We start from the raw sequence: 17503 nt of genomic DNA, 5'->3' as shown, positions 1-17503 counted from the left end.
GGTGGGCAGCAAGGGGACAGCCCACTCCAGCTGATCTTTGGGGGGTCATCAGCTGGGCAGGTTCCCCGTGCTCAGGAAATACAATCCTGTTAATGCACACCAGGCAGGAGCAACAGTGACCCAAGGACAAACGCCTGGCAGAAAGCTGGGACAGTGACACATGGAGCAGCATTCATCTGCCACTGTAGCCTTAGATGCATTCACAGAGGGAGGGAAACGTAATTTGGGTAACACCTTTCAGCCACATAACAAATTAACAAATACTTAATTCATTAGCTCTTGCTCTGGGGTGGGGACCTGTTACTGTGGAAAACAAAGCAGAGGCAGTAAAGCATATATTTTTGGAGGTGGCCGCATGTTATTGGCGCTTCTGCTGTCCTCTGCCCACTGGACACTCAGACCCTGCTCTCAGACCTTCCCAGAGAAGCAGTGCTGATAAGTGACCACCTCCCATGAACACACGCAGCATCTTCGTCTAAAATCCTGGTTTACGACATTGCCACAGGAGGCCCCGCTCCAGCCTCCCTCGTGCCTCTCCCAAACCCACTACACCTGCCCTCATGCTGATGCCTTTGGGGCTGCAGCCTGAGGCTACGTGCAATCCAGAGTACCTGTGGGTATTGCCAGAAGAGTTTATACTGTGTTACACCTGATGCCATGCCGCCTCTTCGTCAGCGTCATCTGGCTGACCTCGGCAGTGGCTTTGCAGCCCCGGTCAGCAGAGCGCAGCAGCTTGCAGCGCGACGCGGGGCTCTGCGCAGCATGGGCTCTCTTGCTCAGCCTGCACTCGCTAGCAGGGAACTATCTCCAGGCAAGACAACGCCGCTCAGCAGCTAAGGCAGCACCCAGGCTCCTGGCTGGGACACGTTACACAGCCTCACGTCAAGCACAGAGCTGTAAAGACTCCCCAAGAAGACTGACACATGGAAACAGCAAGCAGATGAGTAAATTCTTATCTCTTAATTTCAAGCAGACATCAATTGGACATCAATAGCGTGCTTTTAAAAGAAAATGGCAGGCTCCTCTGTGCTTCCTGGCAAAGAGCACAAGCAGCCCCGTGCTGGAAGGGTCTCCATGCCTGCGGTGCACGGGGCACTGGCACAGCTAAGCACAAGCAGGGGCCGAGTCACTAGCCAGAAGTTGCCAGTTTCCACAGTTACGGAGTCTTGGCCACATTTTGGTTTAGTTGGTTTCCATCTCGGCAGTATTTGTGACAAAAAGTGTGGAAGAGGCTCTCGTTCTTCGCAGGGATTATGCTTAATCACAACGTGTGTTAAATAAATGAATGTGCTGAAAGCAGATGCCAGACTGTGCCCGCCAGGCCATTAACAACCCAGGAGGAAAAGGCAGGTGAGGAACCTTGGCTCCGAGCAGGCAGCAGGTACTGCCCAGTCAGAAAGCTCAGAGCAAAGGAAGGGCAAAGGGAGCAGGCAAAGGATCAAGTATCGCAGTGCAGCAACTGTGAAGGTGCTAGGGCTTAAACGGAAAAACCCATGCAAGCTCAAAAACACACATATTCAAACTTCAGCGTGCAAGAGGACATTGGATTTACTTCTGGCTGTTTAACGGTGAATTCCCAGCTCTGTCAAGTGAGAATGTTTTCTGTCAATATTCCCGCAGTGATACGTCTTGTCACTATGTTTAAGCACAGATGGTTATGTAGCTTCCATACGAATCTGGCACGTGGAGGCAATACCAAGCTTTCAATTGCTTTATCTTTAAAGATAAGGATGATACCAACCTGATAAACTGATCTAAATCTGATGAATCCATGAGAGATCACATGGAGATACAGAAAGAGGAATCAATAAGGCATTAACAGACGCTAGAGTTGCCGCCTGTAAATCAATTTGGAAGTGTCCACTGTACTGCAGTTTGTAAAATACACCTTAGGCTGTAATTGTGAACTGGACTAAGCTATGAAAGAATAAGCATCGAGATCCGGGAGCCAAGGACTTGCAGCAGGCTCTGAGTGGTACACAGCTGAAGGAATAAATCAGCTGCATTCCCCTAGCAGAGGAACCAGTGAGGTCTGAGCAGTCTCTGACTTCTCTGGTTGCCATCAGCACCTGTACTGCTCCACACCGGCACCTTGGGATGAACTGGAAGGGCAACAAAACTAGAACTCAGAGAGCAAACGATGAACATTAAACTCTGGTCAGGGTCCGGTGAAGGGAATTTTGAAAAATCTGCCTATGCTATGAAGAATATTTCTATGAATTGATTCATGTGTGCTAGAGAAATTCACCTCATGTCCCTGTAGATAACGAAGCTGATTCAGCTGAATCTGTGCGACAGATTTTGAGTGTGGCGTCTCAGCTGAAGTCTAAGGCAGCAGGGAGTAACAACAGCAATGACAAAAAATTGAAATTCAAGTGTCTGTGTGCTTCATCTTCACAAATCTTTCTCTAGTTCAGTAGCTTTTGCTGAGTGACGCCCATGCTATCAGCCTGGATACCACATCTCCTTCCCTGGAGAAAATGAGTTTGACACGTGGGCTCTAGGGTCGCGGGAGAAGAGGCAGCATCCCTACAAAGGCAAACTAGCAGAGCTGCTCTGAGATGAGTACGGTCAATCTTACCACCGGGGTGCTGGGACCCCCGGCCTCCCTATTCAACGTCCCCTGTTCCTGCAGTCCAACAGGTGAGTGTTAACAAAGCAGTTGCGGTTTAAGTCCCCCTAGGGCTGAGGCGGTTTCTGCACGGCATATGCCCTGGGGGAGTAATCCCCTGCTGCAGGACAGACTGTGGTCTGCCAGGCGCTGGCTGCTTACTCCATACCCTTTGCTAGGCTAGGTGCAGAGAACTTGGTTGCAGCTTTGCTGAATAAGTTGGGGTGGAGCCCGGCAAAAATCTGTCACAGTTGCAGGTCGAAAGCTGTCTTTTCTGCCTGCCAGGCCTGCGTGGGCTGTCCGGGGCCATAAGCCAGGCTGCTTCGATTTTGGCTTTTGGGTAGTCCCGAGAAGTTTCTTTTCATCCTTCAGCTTGCCTTCCCCGGCTCCCTGGCCCTTTCCCCATCCAGAAATGTGCATGCCGAACACGGTAAGGCCTGAGAAAGCTGTTATAAAGCTTATTTCATTTATTTTTACCAGAAGCATGTTTAAAAGAATGAATAATTTGAGCTTTCACTTTTTTTTTCCCCGTTTCCACGAGGAACTGTAAACACAATACAACTCTAAGTAATGTTTTGTATCTAAGGAATAGAAGGAATGCTAAATACGAGAACTGTCTTCTCTTCCACATTAGAGAAAAATTCATTTTATTCAAGGAGTCAATATACTTCTAAATAAGTAAGTGGCTGCAGAAAGCCTTCAAGATTTTGTTATCAGTGAAGGAAAAAACAAATACAAGCCGTGGGTGAGGGATGCTCCTCCCTGTGTGATCTGTGTGGGGAAGGGTTTTGTTGCTCAGAATGAGCCTCCCACTCCTGGTGGATACCCGTCAGAAAGGTTTGGACCGTAAGAGCAGTGTGATTTCAGCATGGTTTCAGCCTGGCACTCCAGGGGAGTACCAAGTGTCTTTGTTGGGTTGGGATCACTGAACCTGTGTTCCTGCCTCAGGGTATGGTCCCAAGCTAGGTGGTCCCCGATGTGCCAACAGCTGGATTATTGTCCTGGTTTTGGCTGGGATAGAGCTAATTTTCTTCTTACTAGCTGGTACAGCGCTGTGTTTTGGATTTAGTGTTAGAATAATGTTGATAACACGCTGGTGCTTTAGTTTTGCTAAGTAGCGCTTATCCTAAGTCAAGGATTTTTCAGTTTCCCATGCTCTGCCAGCAAGCAGGTGTGCAAGAAGCTGGGAGGGAGCAGAGCCAGGACAGCTGACCTGAACTAGCCAAAGGGATGTTCCATACCATAGAATGTCATGCCCAGTATATAAACTGGGGGGAGTTGGCCGGCAGGGGCGGATCACTGCTCGGGCATCGGTCAGTGGGTGGTGAGCAACTGCATTGTGCATCACTTGTCTTTTCTTGGGTTTTATTTCTCTCTCTTTTTGTTATATTCCTTTTCATTACTATTATTATTATATTTTTATTATTATTATATTTTATTTCATTTTAGTTATTAAACTGTTCTTATCTCAGCCCATGAGTTTTACTTCTTTTTCCAATTCTACTCTCCATCTGACTGGGTGGGGGGGACTGAGCGAGCGGCTGCATGGTGCTTAGTTGCTGGCTGTGGTTAAACCATGACAATTATCTAGCAGTATAAATTCCATCTGGAGGAGGACACAACGTGGTATGTTTAAGGAGTTCTCCAGGAGCGCTGTATGGTCTTTATGTTGGCATAATGTATACACTATTTCCCTGTTGTACCTTCTGCTTATCTTGCAGTTTAAGACTGTTCTGCTGCACTGTGAAGATATTTGGGGCTGGTTCCCACAGAGACTTTCTCCGGAGATCAATATTGCCCAGAAAGAGCCTCTAGAAAAACACCGCACTACTGGCATGCTCAGCATTGCAGCTCTGGAAAGGGGCTGGGCCATACTCACGTACCCCCGTTCTGGGAAGCTGCAACCAGGTGGCAGTCCTGCCTGGGGAAATGCAGCTGTGGAGTTTCCTCTCTCCTCAGAAAGGACCACAGAGACCAAGGTGTGTTAAACCTGGAGGAACATTATTAACCACGTTGTTGGTTGCAGCCAGCCTGGTGCTATGGTGCCGGAGAAGAGGGTATGCCACAGACTGGAGACAACCAGCTGGGAAAGATGATGTAGCTGAAAGTCTGTGGTGATCCCACTCCTTATTTGATGGGAAACCAATGTAAGCATGCCATTGCCTGGAAGGAAAAGTGGTGCTGTGAACTTTTGTAAGCTGATGGCCTTTGTCTCCCATCAGTCAGTTTGCTCCTGGAAAGTTTGCAGCCAGAATACCTAGTGGCAAAGTGGCTCACAGAAAGGCCTTACCCCTGCTTCATAGTACCTTCCTGTACTGTTGTTGATTTTCTTATAAACCTATTTCAGAGGCTTAATCTTAGCCCTGTGTTGTTCCAGGCCCTGCTGTGGTCTGTGCTAATGCATCCGTGAGACAGATTGAAAGACCCTGAAGAGGGTTTCTGCTCCTCTCCAGAGCCCGAGCACTGTGGGTACGTCTCTCTGGGTCCCAGACAGTGACCTAGACACTATCTGCTGAGCACTCGGTCTCCACGTGGCAGCCTTATTTTGATTAGTCAAGGCACGTCTCTGCTGCCCAGCGTGGGTGAGCTGTAATGCTACCTGGATGTTGGGAGGACAGACTTCCTAGCACGAGCTGCCTCCTAACTGATGTGCTGTATCACAGGATGGAGGCTTCTCCCAGAGCTCTAGAAAGGAAAACATTCATCCCGGTGGTTTTTTTCTCAGGCATTTCCCCAAATCCATAAAGGCCAGGAAAAAAAAAAAGACAAGAGACACTATTTTTGGATTGTTTCGTGATCCTGGGAACTGTTTTTTTGAAGGAAAAGAAACCCCTAAGATCATTTCGAATCATTCAAAATGTTGTTGTTTAGTAGAGCAAAACATCTATTCTGATCATGATTCTTAACTATCAATTTTTAATTTATAACAAAATCAAAATGTTGTTTGATCTTTACTCTTAAAAAAAAAATCTGCTTGGATACTTTGTCAAACTTGACTTTCATAATTTTGAAGAAATCGTATTTTCCAGTGGAGATGGTCAGAACAATTTTTCCTAGCTGTTCTTATTACTCTTGTGATAAAATGTGGTAATGTTAGTGAGAGTACTCTAGTACAGCACAGATGAAGTTGTAAGGGCAGCTGGGAAGTCTTCACTATAAATATTCTGTATCGTGTGAAGTCAAAGAACCTCAGGCAAACGTAGCTAGGGACAGCAAATCTCTCAAAGGGCTAAAATCCTAGCTGAGTCTCAAATTCACCGTGCAGGAGAAAAAGGGCTGTAATCTGCTAACGAAAGCAGATGTACAAGAGTCATTCTGGCAGCTACATCTGTCATGCTGCCTCCCCCCCACCCTGCCTTGTTAAACCCACTCAGCCTTCTAGTCATATGTGCTTTTCGCATAGATGACAAAAATAGGCAAGCACAAATGTCAATCATGTGAAATTTATTCCTTAGGACAGTTGTTCTTTCCTCATCCTACGTTACAGTCTTATTGAGTTCTAATGCTCCCTCAGCCTCCAGGCGAAGGTTCTCATAATTTTGGCCAAGTAACGGGCAGGACTCCCCGGGGCGTGCTGCAGCCATGCAGCTGCCCCCCCGCCACCGACCCCTGTGCTGCATGTGCACGGAGTGGTGCTGGGGGGAGACACGCATCCTGGCCCTGCACTGCATAGCGTGCTCCTTATGGATCCCCTCCTGTGGATGAGTCTTGTTGGCAGCATGTGGCAGGAGGCTGCTGGAGCGGCTGCCGTCTTGCATGGCGTTCCTCATGTTGCAAGAGGGAAACAGGCATCAGGGGCTCGATGGTGTTGAGGAGGCTGACGTTCCTCCTGCCCCGTCGGTAACAGGCATGTGCTTTTGGGGGCTGGCTCCCGCTCCGAAGCGCCCAGGTAGGCACCAGCTGTGCTCAGAAAAGAAACCGGCCCTTGCTAAAGCTGGCGAGCACTTCAGGCCTGGGTCTAGCGAAGAAAAAGTAGGCTGCCCTCAGCGTTTGCTTTGCTCCTTTATGGCAAAAAGCCCAAAAAGGAGCAGGACGGTACCAGCGCCCTCACGGAAAAACCGCTGCTGCCAGGCTCCTCTCCCCCAGCGGGACGGCACGGTGTGGGGCACGCCCCACAGCAGGCCTGGACTCGACCCGCCAGGGCTGAGGCTCGGGCTCAGACCCGGCGGCGGGTTTCCCGCTGCGGGCGCTCTCCTCAGGCTGCCGGCCCAGGCCCGGCCACCCGGGCTACGGGGGCCCCCTTCCGCCCGCGCCGGGCAACCCGCTGCTGCTGGTGCCCGCCGGGCCTCAGCCCCACGCACGGCTGCCCCTCAGAGGCAGGGCACGTCCCCGGAGCACGATTTCGGGCACGGCACTTCCCCCGGGCTCTGCGGGCTCCCCCCTCCGCGGCGGCCGCTTCCCGGCACCTGGGGACGGCGGCGGGACCCTCGGCCTCCCCGCGCCGCCGTTGCTCCCTCCCGCCGGTAGGCGGCGCCCTCTCCCCCGCTCGCCGCGCTACGGGTCCTGGCGGCTGTCGCAGCTGCGCCGGCGGCCGCCTGCCCGGAAGCGACGGCAGGCGGGCGGGCAGCGCGCCCCGTGCCGCCTCTCCGCCCCAGCTCTTCCTCGGGTTTCCCGCCGCGCCGCGCCGGGGCTGCTGCGACCCTCCCCGCGTTGGGAAGGAGCGGGGCTGCCGCCCGCAGCGCGCAGTTAGCGTATCCTCCCCCCCGGAACCGGCCGCCGGGCAAGATGATGCCGCAGCCCCACCACCCTCTGTGGCGGGAGCGCCCTCAGTAAACATGGCGCCGGCTCCGCCCTCTCCCCGGTCACGGGGCTTCAGCGGCCTCCCCGCCCGCACCGCGATGGCTGTTCCCTGCGCGGTGTGGCTCGGGGATCCGGTAAGGTGGCGGCGGCGGGGGCCCCGCCGGGGGGAGTGAGGTGGCGGGGCTGGCGGTGCGCGCTGACCCGTGTTCCCGCCGGCAGGTGGAGCGGGTGCCGTGCCCCTACGACGTCCATCACCGCGTCCCCCGGGCGTCGCTGGAGAAGCACGCCGCGTCCTGCCGGCTCCGCAAGATGGGCTACTCCGCCGAGGAGGAGGTGGGCGCCCGGGCCGGCTGAGGGCGGGTTGCCCGGCTGGGAGGGGGTACGGGGCTGGCGCTTCTGCCCTGGGGGTGTCGCCCGCCCGGCCGAGCGGGCGGCAGCGGCCCGAGGGCGCGGGCGGGGGGTCCCCGCTGGCCGGGGGCGACTCGGCGGCCGAGCCCGGAGCCGGCGTCGCTGGGGGCGGCCCCGGGGCCTTGACCGAGCCGCTTCGTCCCGCAGGCTGAGATGTACGACTCCAGCTTTTTCTACGAAAACCTGAAGGTTCCCACCGTCGCCATGGGTGAGCGGCAGCGGGGGCTTTGCCTGACGGGGCCGTCCCCGCTCCCCGGGGGGGGTCAGCTGGGGCTGAGGGGAGACGGGGGGGGCAGAGGATGGGACTGAGGGGACACCCCAGGGGAGGCGCATAGGATGAGGGGCTGAGGGGAGATCCCGGGGAGGCGCATAGGATGAGGGGCTGAGGGGAGATCCCGGGGGGGACAGAGGATGAGGGGCTGAGGGGAGACCCCCGGAGAGGGGCAGGGAATAGGGCTGAGGGGAGGTCCCTGGGGGGGCAGAGGATGGGGCTGAGGGAGACCCCGTGGGGCAGAGTCCGGGTCCTCGCAGTAGCACACGCTACTGCCTTGTCAGCTGTAAACTCTCCAAGGCCTCCTAAAAAACCTGAGTGTTTCCATCAGTAGGTTTATTTTCTCACCATTGTACTTTGCCTTAATTTACGCTTGTTACGCTTCTGTCGATGTGTAATTCTGCTCTGTAGGTTACTTGGCTGTTTCATCTTCGAATCCAAGGAGAACCTTTTTTTTCCTCTTAGGTTATTTTCCAGGTTCTTCCTATGTTCTCCTTGCATCACGTGCAGAAAGTGTATTAAAATGCATGCTTAGAAGGTGGAAAAACTGGCCCTAGAATTTGGGGATATAGCAATGGTACAGAAGAGAGTTGCAATATACATACATTTCTTTTGCCATGTCCCTGTAGCCCAGAAATACTACTTTTTTTTTTTGCCTCCCCTCAGTTCAAATATGGAATAGATTAAAATTATATTTTTAGTTCAGACCTTCCCTTATGCATAAATAAAACTATGATGTTCTGTAACATACCATAAGTCTCATAATAGAGGTTGGGGAATAAAGACTAACCTTACCAAGTACTTGATGTAAAAGTTCTGTGATATTTTTGTCTCCTCTGTCTGCAGATAAAGATCTACAGTTTCACATTGTTAAGCAAGCTAGAGCTCAAAGTGCGAAAGAAGGTACAGGCTACAGCGAAGGTAAATAGCAAGCAGATACCGAGATGACTCTGTCAGCTCTCATGTGGGGAGGACGTCAGCTCTCGTGGAGTGGGATAACTACTTTCTCTACTCGCGGCAACTAGATAAGAGAATTTGAGTCTGTTATGCTCATACCTCTAGTTCTCTTCAGGACTGGAAAATCAACACTGCAAAATTCAGGAGTTTCTTAAAGCACTAGTCCTTCACATCTCATCCCAGTACCTACACTTTACTTTCTGCCTGCGTTTTGTGATATTATCCTTCTGCTCTTTGTGGCCCAAACTCTTCTAATGCTGCCTCCAGCCTTGTTCTTCATGTAATGGTTCTTCATGTAATGTTTTGTTTAAGGATTAATTGCTAGACGTGAGCTGTATGTGCTTGTCCATCACTCCTCAGATCAAAAACCAAACATCATGCGCATTACTATGTTGGATTGTTTCAAGACTGTCCTAAGAAGTTGTGTAAGAAATATGCTGACACATCTGCAAATATGATGTCCTTTGCCACTGCTCTCAGCTCATTAGTTCTCTCATTTTTCATTTTTTGGTGGGTTTTGAGACCAGTCTGGGGGCCAGGTTAAGACTGAGCTATGCTTCTCTTTGAGAGTTCAGACCAAGACAGAGTAGAAAAGTAGGGCTCCTATAGAAACCACTGCAGAGCTGCAGCGTATGCTTTGGGAATTACTGCAACACCTGAAAGATACAGCATTCACTGTCTGTAGTCCTTTAGTTTGGTAAACATACATATGCATGCAAAAGGAAAAGTGCATTTGTTCTCCTTCCCTGACAATCAAATAAATACAGCAGCGCTTGCTCAGGCATTGTTTTTCATATTGTCTTTGTTTCTCTGGCATAGCAAATGGAGCCTTAACAGTCAGTTGCTTGGGAAGGAGCTTTCACGTGATGGGCACTGTGTTTGGAGCATGTTGGGTGCATTTCCTCTGGAGGGAAGTGGTAGATCATTAATTTGACACCAGCACATCCAAGCAGAGAAGAAATAGATAAACCCTTTTATCAAGTGATGCATTGCAAAGATACATCAGTGAGCCACTAGATGCCAGTGTTTGCTATCCAGTTTTCACTGCAAGCTTGCATTTCTTTGAAGATAACACTGAAACTGTATTGGGGTGGGTTTCATTGTGGCATCTTGGCCTATTGTAAGATTTACTGACTTGGAATTGTTTGCTTACTCTAAAGTCTTTGGCAACATAAACAAATGGAAAGCATTTTTCATTGTACATTTCCTTTTGACTATATCAAAGGAAGTAATTTTCTTTCTTTGTTTTTAAAAAATTCTAACCATATTTGGAATATTAGAATAGCTATATAACAGGACAGAAAAGCTGGTCTTAATTACAAGTTGTGAAATTCTTGTAAAATCACAAGCATGTAACTATTAGGGCACTTTTATGGGCTTCCGTGACCCTGTAAGAACAGTGCATTTTAAAAATAACATTCTAGTGTTCATGTTTAAATCTGTTAGTTCAGATTAGAAAAGTTCTGGTTTAGGCTCCAAGTACAGTAATGAGGAAATCTTGTATTTTAGGTTTGCTGTTGTAGAGTTATCGTGGCTCCTCTTCCTCTTCTTTGGTGTCTTTAGTGAAAGCGGGATGTGAAAGATTGCTCAGTTTCCGTTAAGTGCTGAATAATCAAGAGAAGCAGTAGCTTTGCTGTTGTGAAGGCTCCTGCCTACACCCCGTCTTATGTGTTGGCTCTTCTGTCTGCTTGGAGACGTCTGTCTGTGTGGGATTGTGCCTTGCAGGGAGAAGGCTGCGTTGTGGGGAGCAGGATTATGGAGGTCAGGTCGATGGTTGCTGGGAATTCGAATGTTTTCAAGTAAAATGCTTTTCTGCAGGCAATATCCTAGAATACTGCATCCTGTATCTTTAGGGAAGTCACTTTGCTGCTGTTCGAATGGATTGAGAATGGATTTGTTGTTTGTTTGGAGGATATGTATTTTAACTGGGGAATGGGAAGAGTGAGTACCGGGCTGATCATTCAGGGAAAGAAGAGTGTGCAGGCAGTGTGTTTGTTTTTGTAACTTTAAAGTTAGTTACCAGAACTAATATCTGGAGCATTTTGAAAATGCCTTTGTAGCCCTTTTAGCTATAAATGCCTGTGGCAGTCTATTGTAAAAGCTCTGTAGAGAACATGACAGTGTGAGACTCATTTGCACAGTGCCCAGTTACCTAGTCTCCTAGAAGCTTTCATTCTTGCTGGCAGAACAACAGGTATTTTGCAGCTAGTACTTTACAGAAAATTTTAGGACTAAGACAAAATCACAAGTTAGAGCTGCAGCTTCCTCTCTCTTGCTTTAGCTTGTAAACCAAGAGCTGAAATTGATGGGACAATAGAGTGCCCTTTTGCTCTAATCTAGTACGACCCCTTCAAAGTACATGAAAACCTGTAACTAACAGTGTAAGCAGTCAAGAGAGGTTATACAGCCTGCATGGGGCTGGGGAGGGATTTGGGCCTTTTTTTTTCTTTGAGCAATTTTTATCCTTTCAAATTAAGAAGGATGAAACTTCTTACAGCTATGTAGGGGAAGGATGAAAACAGCATGGGTGTTTACTGCATTGTTTGTTTGTTTGAGCTTCTCAAACATTGTTTGAGTTTTCCTTTATCATTATGCTATTTTACTAATAACAGCTGTCTATTCAACCTCCAGGATCTTACTCATTACTGCCTGTAGAAGTTCCTCAAAATCACAAGCGTTTCACCTGTGACCTGACTCAAGCTGATCGCCTTGCTCTTTATGATTATGTTGTTGAGGAAACAAAGAAACAGAGGTCTAGATCCCAAATAACAGAAAATGACAGTGATCTCTTTGTGGATTTAGCAGCGAAAATCACCCAAGGTTTGAAGAACGATTTATTGTTGAATTTATGGCTCAGAACTTTGTGTAGTTGGATGCGTTTTGTTGAAAGCCAAACAGTATTGCGTGTGCTATTTTTATTGTGAAAAGCATACTGTTCTTAAAAGCCACAATGAAGACCTGGTATCAGAAAATATTAGTTTGGTATCCTTTATGTTGTTTTCCTTCTGAGAAAGCCTTGGTGCTCTGCTCTTGGCACACGTATTGTGTGTATCTTAGTGGATGAATCTTTTGTCTTTGCTGCAACTGACTTCAGGTTGCTTAATGTTGCCAACTTACTGCACAGCTTGGAACAGCATTTGCTATAAGAGATGATGAGATTAAAGATCACTTAAGAGTAAAAGCCAAACAAGAAAGGTTGGCAGTCATCCGATGGAGCTCTTGAGCAATATACAAACGGGTGTATTGGACCGAGGCCTCTCATCCCTGTTGAGTCATGCCAGTTTGTAACTGTATGAAGTGCAACATAAGCATCTGTGTTATCCTGTGGGCCCTGCTATGCTTAGGAGGTAGTGTTTGTCATCTACACAGATCAATGTTTTACAGAATCTGGCTTTCTCAATCTTTGTGTCTTATTGTAATACTGGCTTTGAAAACATGGCCCGTATTTTGTAGGCATTTGACCAAATCGCAAGCCTGTATGTTGATGTGGATCACTGTTAGGAGACTGAGATCACATAACATTTGCTTGGTGGCTTCTTAGTCTTGTGTAAACAGCTAGCAGGAAGGTTGGAGAGGAAGCTTGTGCTAAATTCATAATAGTTACTAAATACTGGAGAAACTTCAGAAAGAACACAATATATTTTATGTTTCAGACTTTTATTACTAAAGCACCAGACTTGCATACCTGCAGGTGCTAATGTCCTGCTAACAACCACTCGTTTTACTTCCAATTTTTTGCTAGATGATAGTCAGAAAGGTCCAAAGTCCCATCTTGAAATTCTGGCTGAAATGCGAGACTACAAAAGGCGGCGGCAGTCATACAGGGCTAAGAATGTTCATATAACAAAGAAGTCTTACACGGAGGTGAGATCGGAAAATAAAGAGTTTTTTGCACAGAAGTGCTTATTGTATATCAGCATAAACAATGATATACCCTTTCAGACAAAGAAAATGTCTCTCTTTTTCTGCTTCTTGTACCCTGCCTTATTAGAGTTGCAAACTATAGAGGAGTTTTTGGGGGTTTTGGTTTGTTGCAGCAAATTACAAATAACAGCAGCATTTCTGACTATTAAATTTTGAATGTGAAAATGCCAGCAAGATATAGTTGACTGTCTATTGTAAAATGGTGGTATTTAAATTTATGCTGAAATACCTGTTTCTGCAAGTTAGACTTGCCATTCAGACACCTCATGTATAGGGTTTGGGGGGTGGAAGTTGTTTTTTTTTTTTTTGGAGATGTTTGCCTTCTGCTGTCTAGTTGCTAGTTCAGGCCACTACCATGACATGCTGCTTTTCATGGTGTTTGTTTTTAATATATCTTAATCTCCAGGTGATTCGGGATGTGATTGGTGTGCATATGGAAGAACTCAGCAATCACTGGCAGGAGGAGAATAGGTTGGATAATGCAGAGATATGTGAAGGAGGGAAGTCAAAATCTTCAGGAAGGTATGCCACAGTTGACAAATTCCTCAGGCATGTGAGCAGGCTGATAGCCTGTAATTTTATCTTACCACCTTCTTCTAATAGCGTGTACCAACCTTGGCCGAGACATATGCACAGTTTTTACTAATTCTGTTAAGCTCTTGCTTGAGAAGCTCTGCCTGCACGAAGGATGGGGAAAAATGAATTACTAGCTTTCTTTCAGGGGTAAGGAGGTAAGCTGCAAGTGATCCAGGTGAACAGGCAGTTTCTGGGGAGTAAGTAGTGCTCCCTCTGTGTCCAAATGCATATATATGGGATAGCTGGGGACAGAAAGGCACTTGAAAATACAAGTACACAATTTCTTCCCCTTCCCTACCGCATGACAAGAAATGCTATGGTAGATATATTGTAACATGAAAACCTTTTCTCTGAGGTATTTTATATGGAGACCCTTTACAGTTCTTATCACTGTGAATGCTGCTGCACTGAGTGTCACGGTTTAACCCCAGCCAGCAACTAAGCACCACACAGCCGCTCACTCACTCCTCCCTGTTCCCAGTGGGATGGGGAGGAGAACTGAAAAAAAGAAGGTAAAACTCATGTGCTGAGATAAGAACAGTTTAATAACTAACGTAAAATAAAAAATAATAATAATTGTAATGAAAAGGAATATAACAAAAAAAAAAGAGAAATAACACCCAAGAAAAGACAAGTGATGCACAATGCAATTGCTCACCACCTGCTGACCGATGCCCGAGCAGCAATCCCCCCTCCCGGCCAGCTCCCCCCTGTTTATATACTGGGTATGACGTTCCATGGTATGGAACATCCCTTTGGCTAGTTGGGGTCAGCTGCCCCGGCTCTGCTCCCTCCCAGCTTCTTGCACACGTGCTTGCTGGCAGAGCATGGGAAACTGAAGAGTCCTTGGCTTAAGATAAGCGCTACTTAGCAACAACTAAAACATCAGAGTGTTATCATCAACAGTATTCTCACACTAAATCCAAACCACAGCACTGTACCAGCTACTAAGAAGAAAATTAACTCTATCCCAGCCGAAACCAGACACTGGGAGTGTGTTTGATGTATACATACTTCTTCCTGTGTCAAGCAACACTGCACACTCTTTGAAACATTTGTTGCTGAAATAAAAATGGAATCATGACCTCGTGACAGTCTATTTGTGCTTCTTCAGGAGATCTTTGAGATGAAAATGTTGCTGAAACAAACTAAAAGGTGACACTTGGGGTGTTTGTTTTCAGCATTAAAATGAAGGGGAATGAAAAGGCCATACAGGAGATCAGGCTTGCTGGATTCTCCAACTGTAGGTCGCAGCTTAAGGCAGATAGTTGAAGAGTTAGGGATTTAAAGCAAAACAGAATGAACCCCTTCTACTGTCTCCTGTTTCATGAGCAGAGGTGATAAGACTGAAGGGCAGTGTTTGTAAGAAACAACTGGATTAAATAGTGTGCTGAGATGTGCACATATAAGAGCATGGACTTCAGGCCTCTTTTGCGAGGTATTGTATTTCTTAGGGAGATAGAAAGGGTTAATAAAAGATACATCTTCTGTCTTACACCATTAGGAGGTCATTTTGTAATAACAAAACTGGTACTGAAAACAATAGTGACTGTGAAACTATTTATATTGACTAAAATCAATAACCTTTTTTTCAGAAAGGAAGACAGGCGGTCAGCTTCAGTGGACTCACGACAGTCTGGAGGAAGCTGTAAGGATACTGAACGCACCAGACATAGGAGAGAGACCAGCAGGAGTCCAAATAAACGAAAAAGGAGTCGCGAAAGAGGCAAAGACAGAGATTCTCGGAGAAAAAGAGAGAGGTGAGCATAAATAGTGACAGCTGACTCCTGCTTCTGAATCAGGCAGCTGTAGCCATTGTCTATGAGAATTTAGTGGAGAGAATTTTAAAAAGCTAGGCTAATCTCATATACAGTATAACAAACCGGTGGCATGAGGCTACTAATACTAAACAGAACGTGCTGTGAGATCATAAACTGTGATCCTCCAGACTTCAGAATTTACTCTCGCAGCTGAAAGGTGACACTGTCAACAGCACGCTACAGGATTAGTGCAGTACTGTCGCAGGCTATTTTACTCCTTGATCAACATATGCATAGGGGGACATAGAAACGTCCATTTAACCAACTAAGTGTGATTGTCATGTCTAATGCTGATTTCTGCTCTAGTTTGCACTGGGACTGAATAAATAGGAGTTTGTTTCACTAATACGTATACACGTACAATCACTTGACTAGCTTTTCCATGGTAGATGCTTCAAAACAATGCTGTTGCTCTTCAGTAGTTCTGGACATATTTTTAGGTAAAAGAAAACAAATCTAGGCCACACCTTCTAATACCATCGACAAGGGCACATTTGCATCTGCAAGAGCATAGGTGTGTGGGACCTGTGTTTGAGTGAAGACCTACGCTGCTGTGCAGAAGAAATGCTCCACTGTCCCTAGCATGTATGGAAGAAATGCTGTAGATAACTGCATGGATGGGAATGATTGCTTGTCTCAAAACTGGCTTCATTACACAGTGATGAATTGCCACTATGGCACTGCATGACAAGGCTTTAATTAAAACAGCATGGGAAATAAACTCTCTTAAAGTAGTTTACTTTCTTTCCTTAGAAGAGGACATGACTATATTTAATGAGAGCTTTCCATTTTCCAGGTTGTTTTTTTTTTTTTCCTTCAGATTCTGTCAGTCTGAGCCTAACAGCGCACACAATGTTTGTGGTTTTGTTTCAGGGATGAAGACAAGTACCACAGCCATAAAAGAAGAAAGTAGAAACAAGAACCTGATTATTTTGTTTGTCAGCTGTTCAAAAAAATTACTTGCAGAGGAACTATTGTTACTACTGTTGTGCTGGGACAGTAACGCTCTGTACATAATATTGGTGTTGCATCACAGCTGTGCTTAGAGACAAAAATGAAATAGTGTTAAGGTTTGTCAGGATGGAAGCAGTATATATTAGAAAATGTGTAAATCTGTAACACTAATGCATCTGTTAATGAATTATATTGATCTCTCTCATCTACTTTAGTCTGAGAAGGCTGAAGAATGAAATCTGTGAGAGGCTGTACTAATCTGCCTTCCTGGCCCATAGTTAGTGGATATAGAACAGAGCTAATCCCTGGAGTCTAGGATCAATTACAAATGGAAACGGCATGAAGAGAGCTCCCCTCCTACCCTCCCACCTGACATTGTCACCTCTGGGAGCAGTGTTCCAGAAAGACAGCACTTCAGAGTTCTCCAACAGGCTAAAATATCTTCAGCTGCAGCTAGTGGTAAAAGGACAATAATGGGAAAGTTACTGTTCCCAAGCTCATGCTCAAAGAAATTTAGGATCAATGTCATCTTGCAAAGATGATGAGAATATAGCTCACCAAGGACACCTGTAATATTGCTGCTCGCTATTTTCAAACACCAGGTGCATACCCATTTCCTTCCAGAAATAACTAGGAGGAGTTCCCATCCTGTAGACTAACATATAAGTATTAGAGGTTGATAAAACAGTAAGACTTAAGACATGCAGGTACATATTAAGGGTGCGGAGGAGGATTCCACTTAACTTCAGTGAGATTTTTATCATAACAATTTCTAGTCCTGTTAATTCCTCACACAGTCTACTACAGCAAGGTCAGTCATCATCAGCCAAGCTTGTTACCTCAACGAAGTAAGCAACTATAAAAGCACAAGCTTGCAGATCCATCTTTCCTACAATACTTTTGTCTGTTTGATCAAGTTGCCAGGAAACGGCATTCCATATGCTCCTGGTTTTGGCCTTCTCTGTCAATAGAATCTCTCCAGTTTTACTGTAGCCACTAGTATCCTGTCTCTTACCTCAATCGTTTCTGCAATTAAGTGTGATTATCTGCCACTAAATACCTTTAGTCTAGTTCTGACTGATTTAGACTTCTGTACCTACTACAGCTGTTCAACTCAAAACCAAACTGAAGTCTGTGTCAGGCATTCTTCACCTACATCACAAATGCAGTAGCTTTTCCTGTCAGAAAAAAAGACTTATTTTAAAACAGATCCTTAATTAGACAAGTCCATCTAAGAATGGA

General features: G+C 46.7%; 1 protein-coding gene across 1 annotated transcript; it reads left to right on the top strand.

Moving 5' to 3' along the window:
- The first annotated feature begins 7570 nt into the window (after positions 1-7570).
- SNRNP48 (small nuclear ribonucleoprotein U11/U12 subunit 48) lies at positions 7571-17331 on the top strand. Its single transcript, XM_050890752.1, has 8 exons — positions 7571-7684; positions 7907-7967; positions 8877-8951; positions 11619-11807; positions 12730-12851; positions 13318-13433; positions 15083-15247; positions 16181-17331. Exons 1-8 carry the CDS (start codon positions 7661-7663, stop codon positions 16218-16220), a joined length of 792 nt encoding a protein of 263 aa, XP_050746709.1. The 5' UTR covers positions 7571-7660; the 3' UTR covers positions 16221-17331.
- Positions 17332-17503: the final 172 nt, after the last annotated feature.

Source organism: Gymnogyps californianus, chromosome 2 (assembly GCF_018139145.2).
Source record: "Gymnogyps californianus isolate 813 chromosome 2, ASM1813914v2, whole genome shotgun sequence".
Taxonomy (NCBI): domain Eukaryota; kingdom Metazoa; phylum Chordata; class Aves; order Accipitriformes; family Cathartidae; genus Gymnogyps; species Gymnogyps californianus.
Note: the sequence above shows the minus strand (reverse complement) of the source record. Positions and strands in the feature narration are given on the sequence as shown.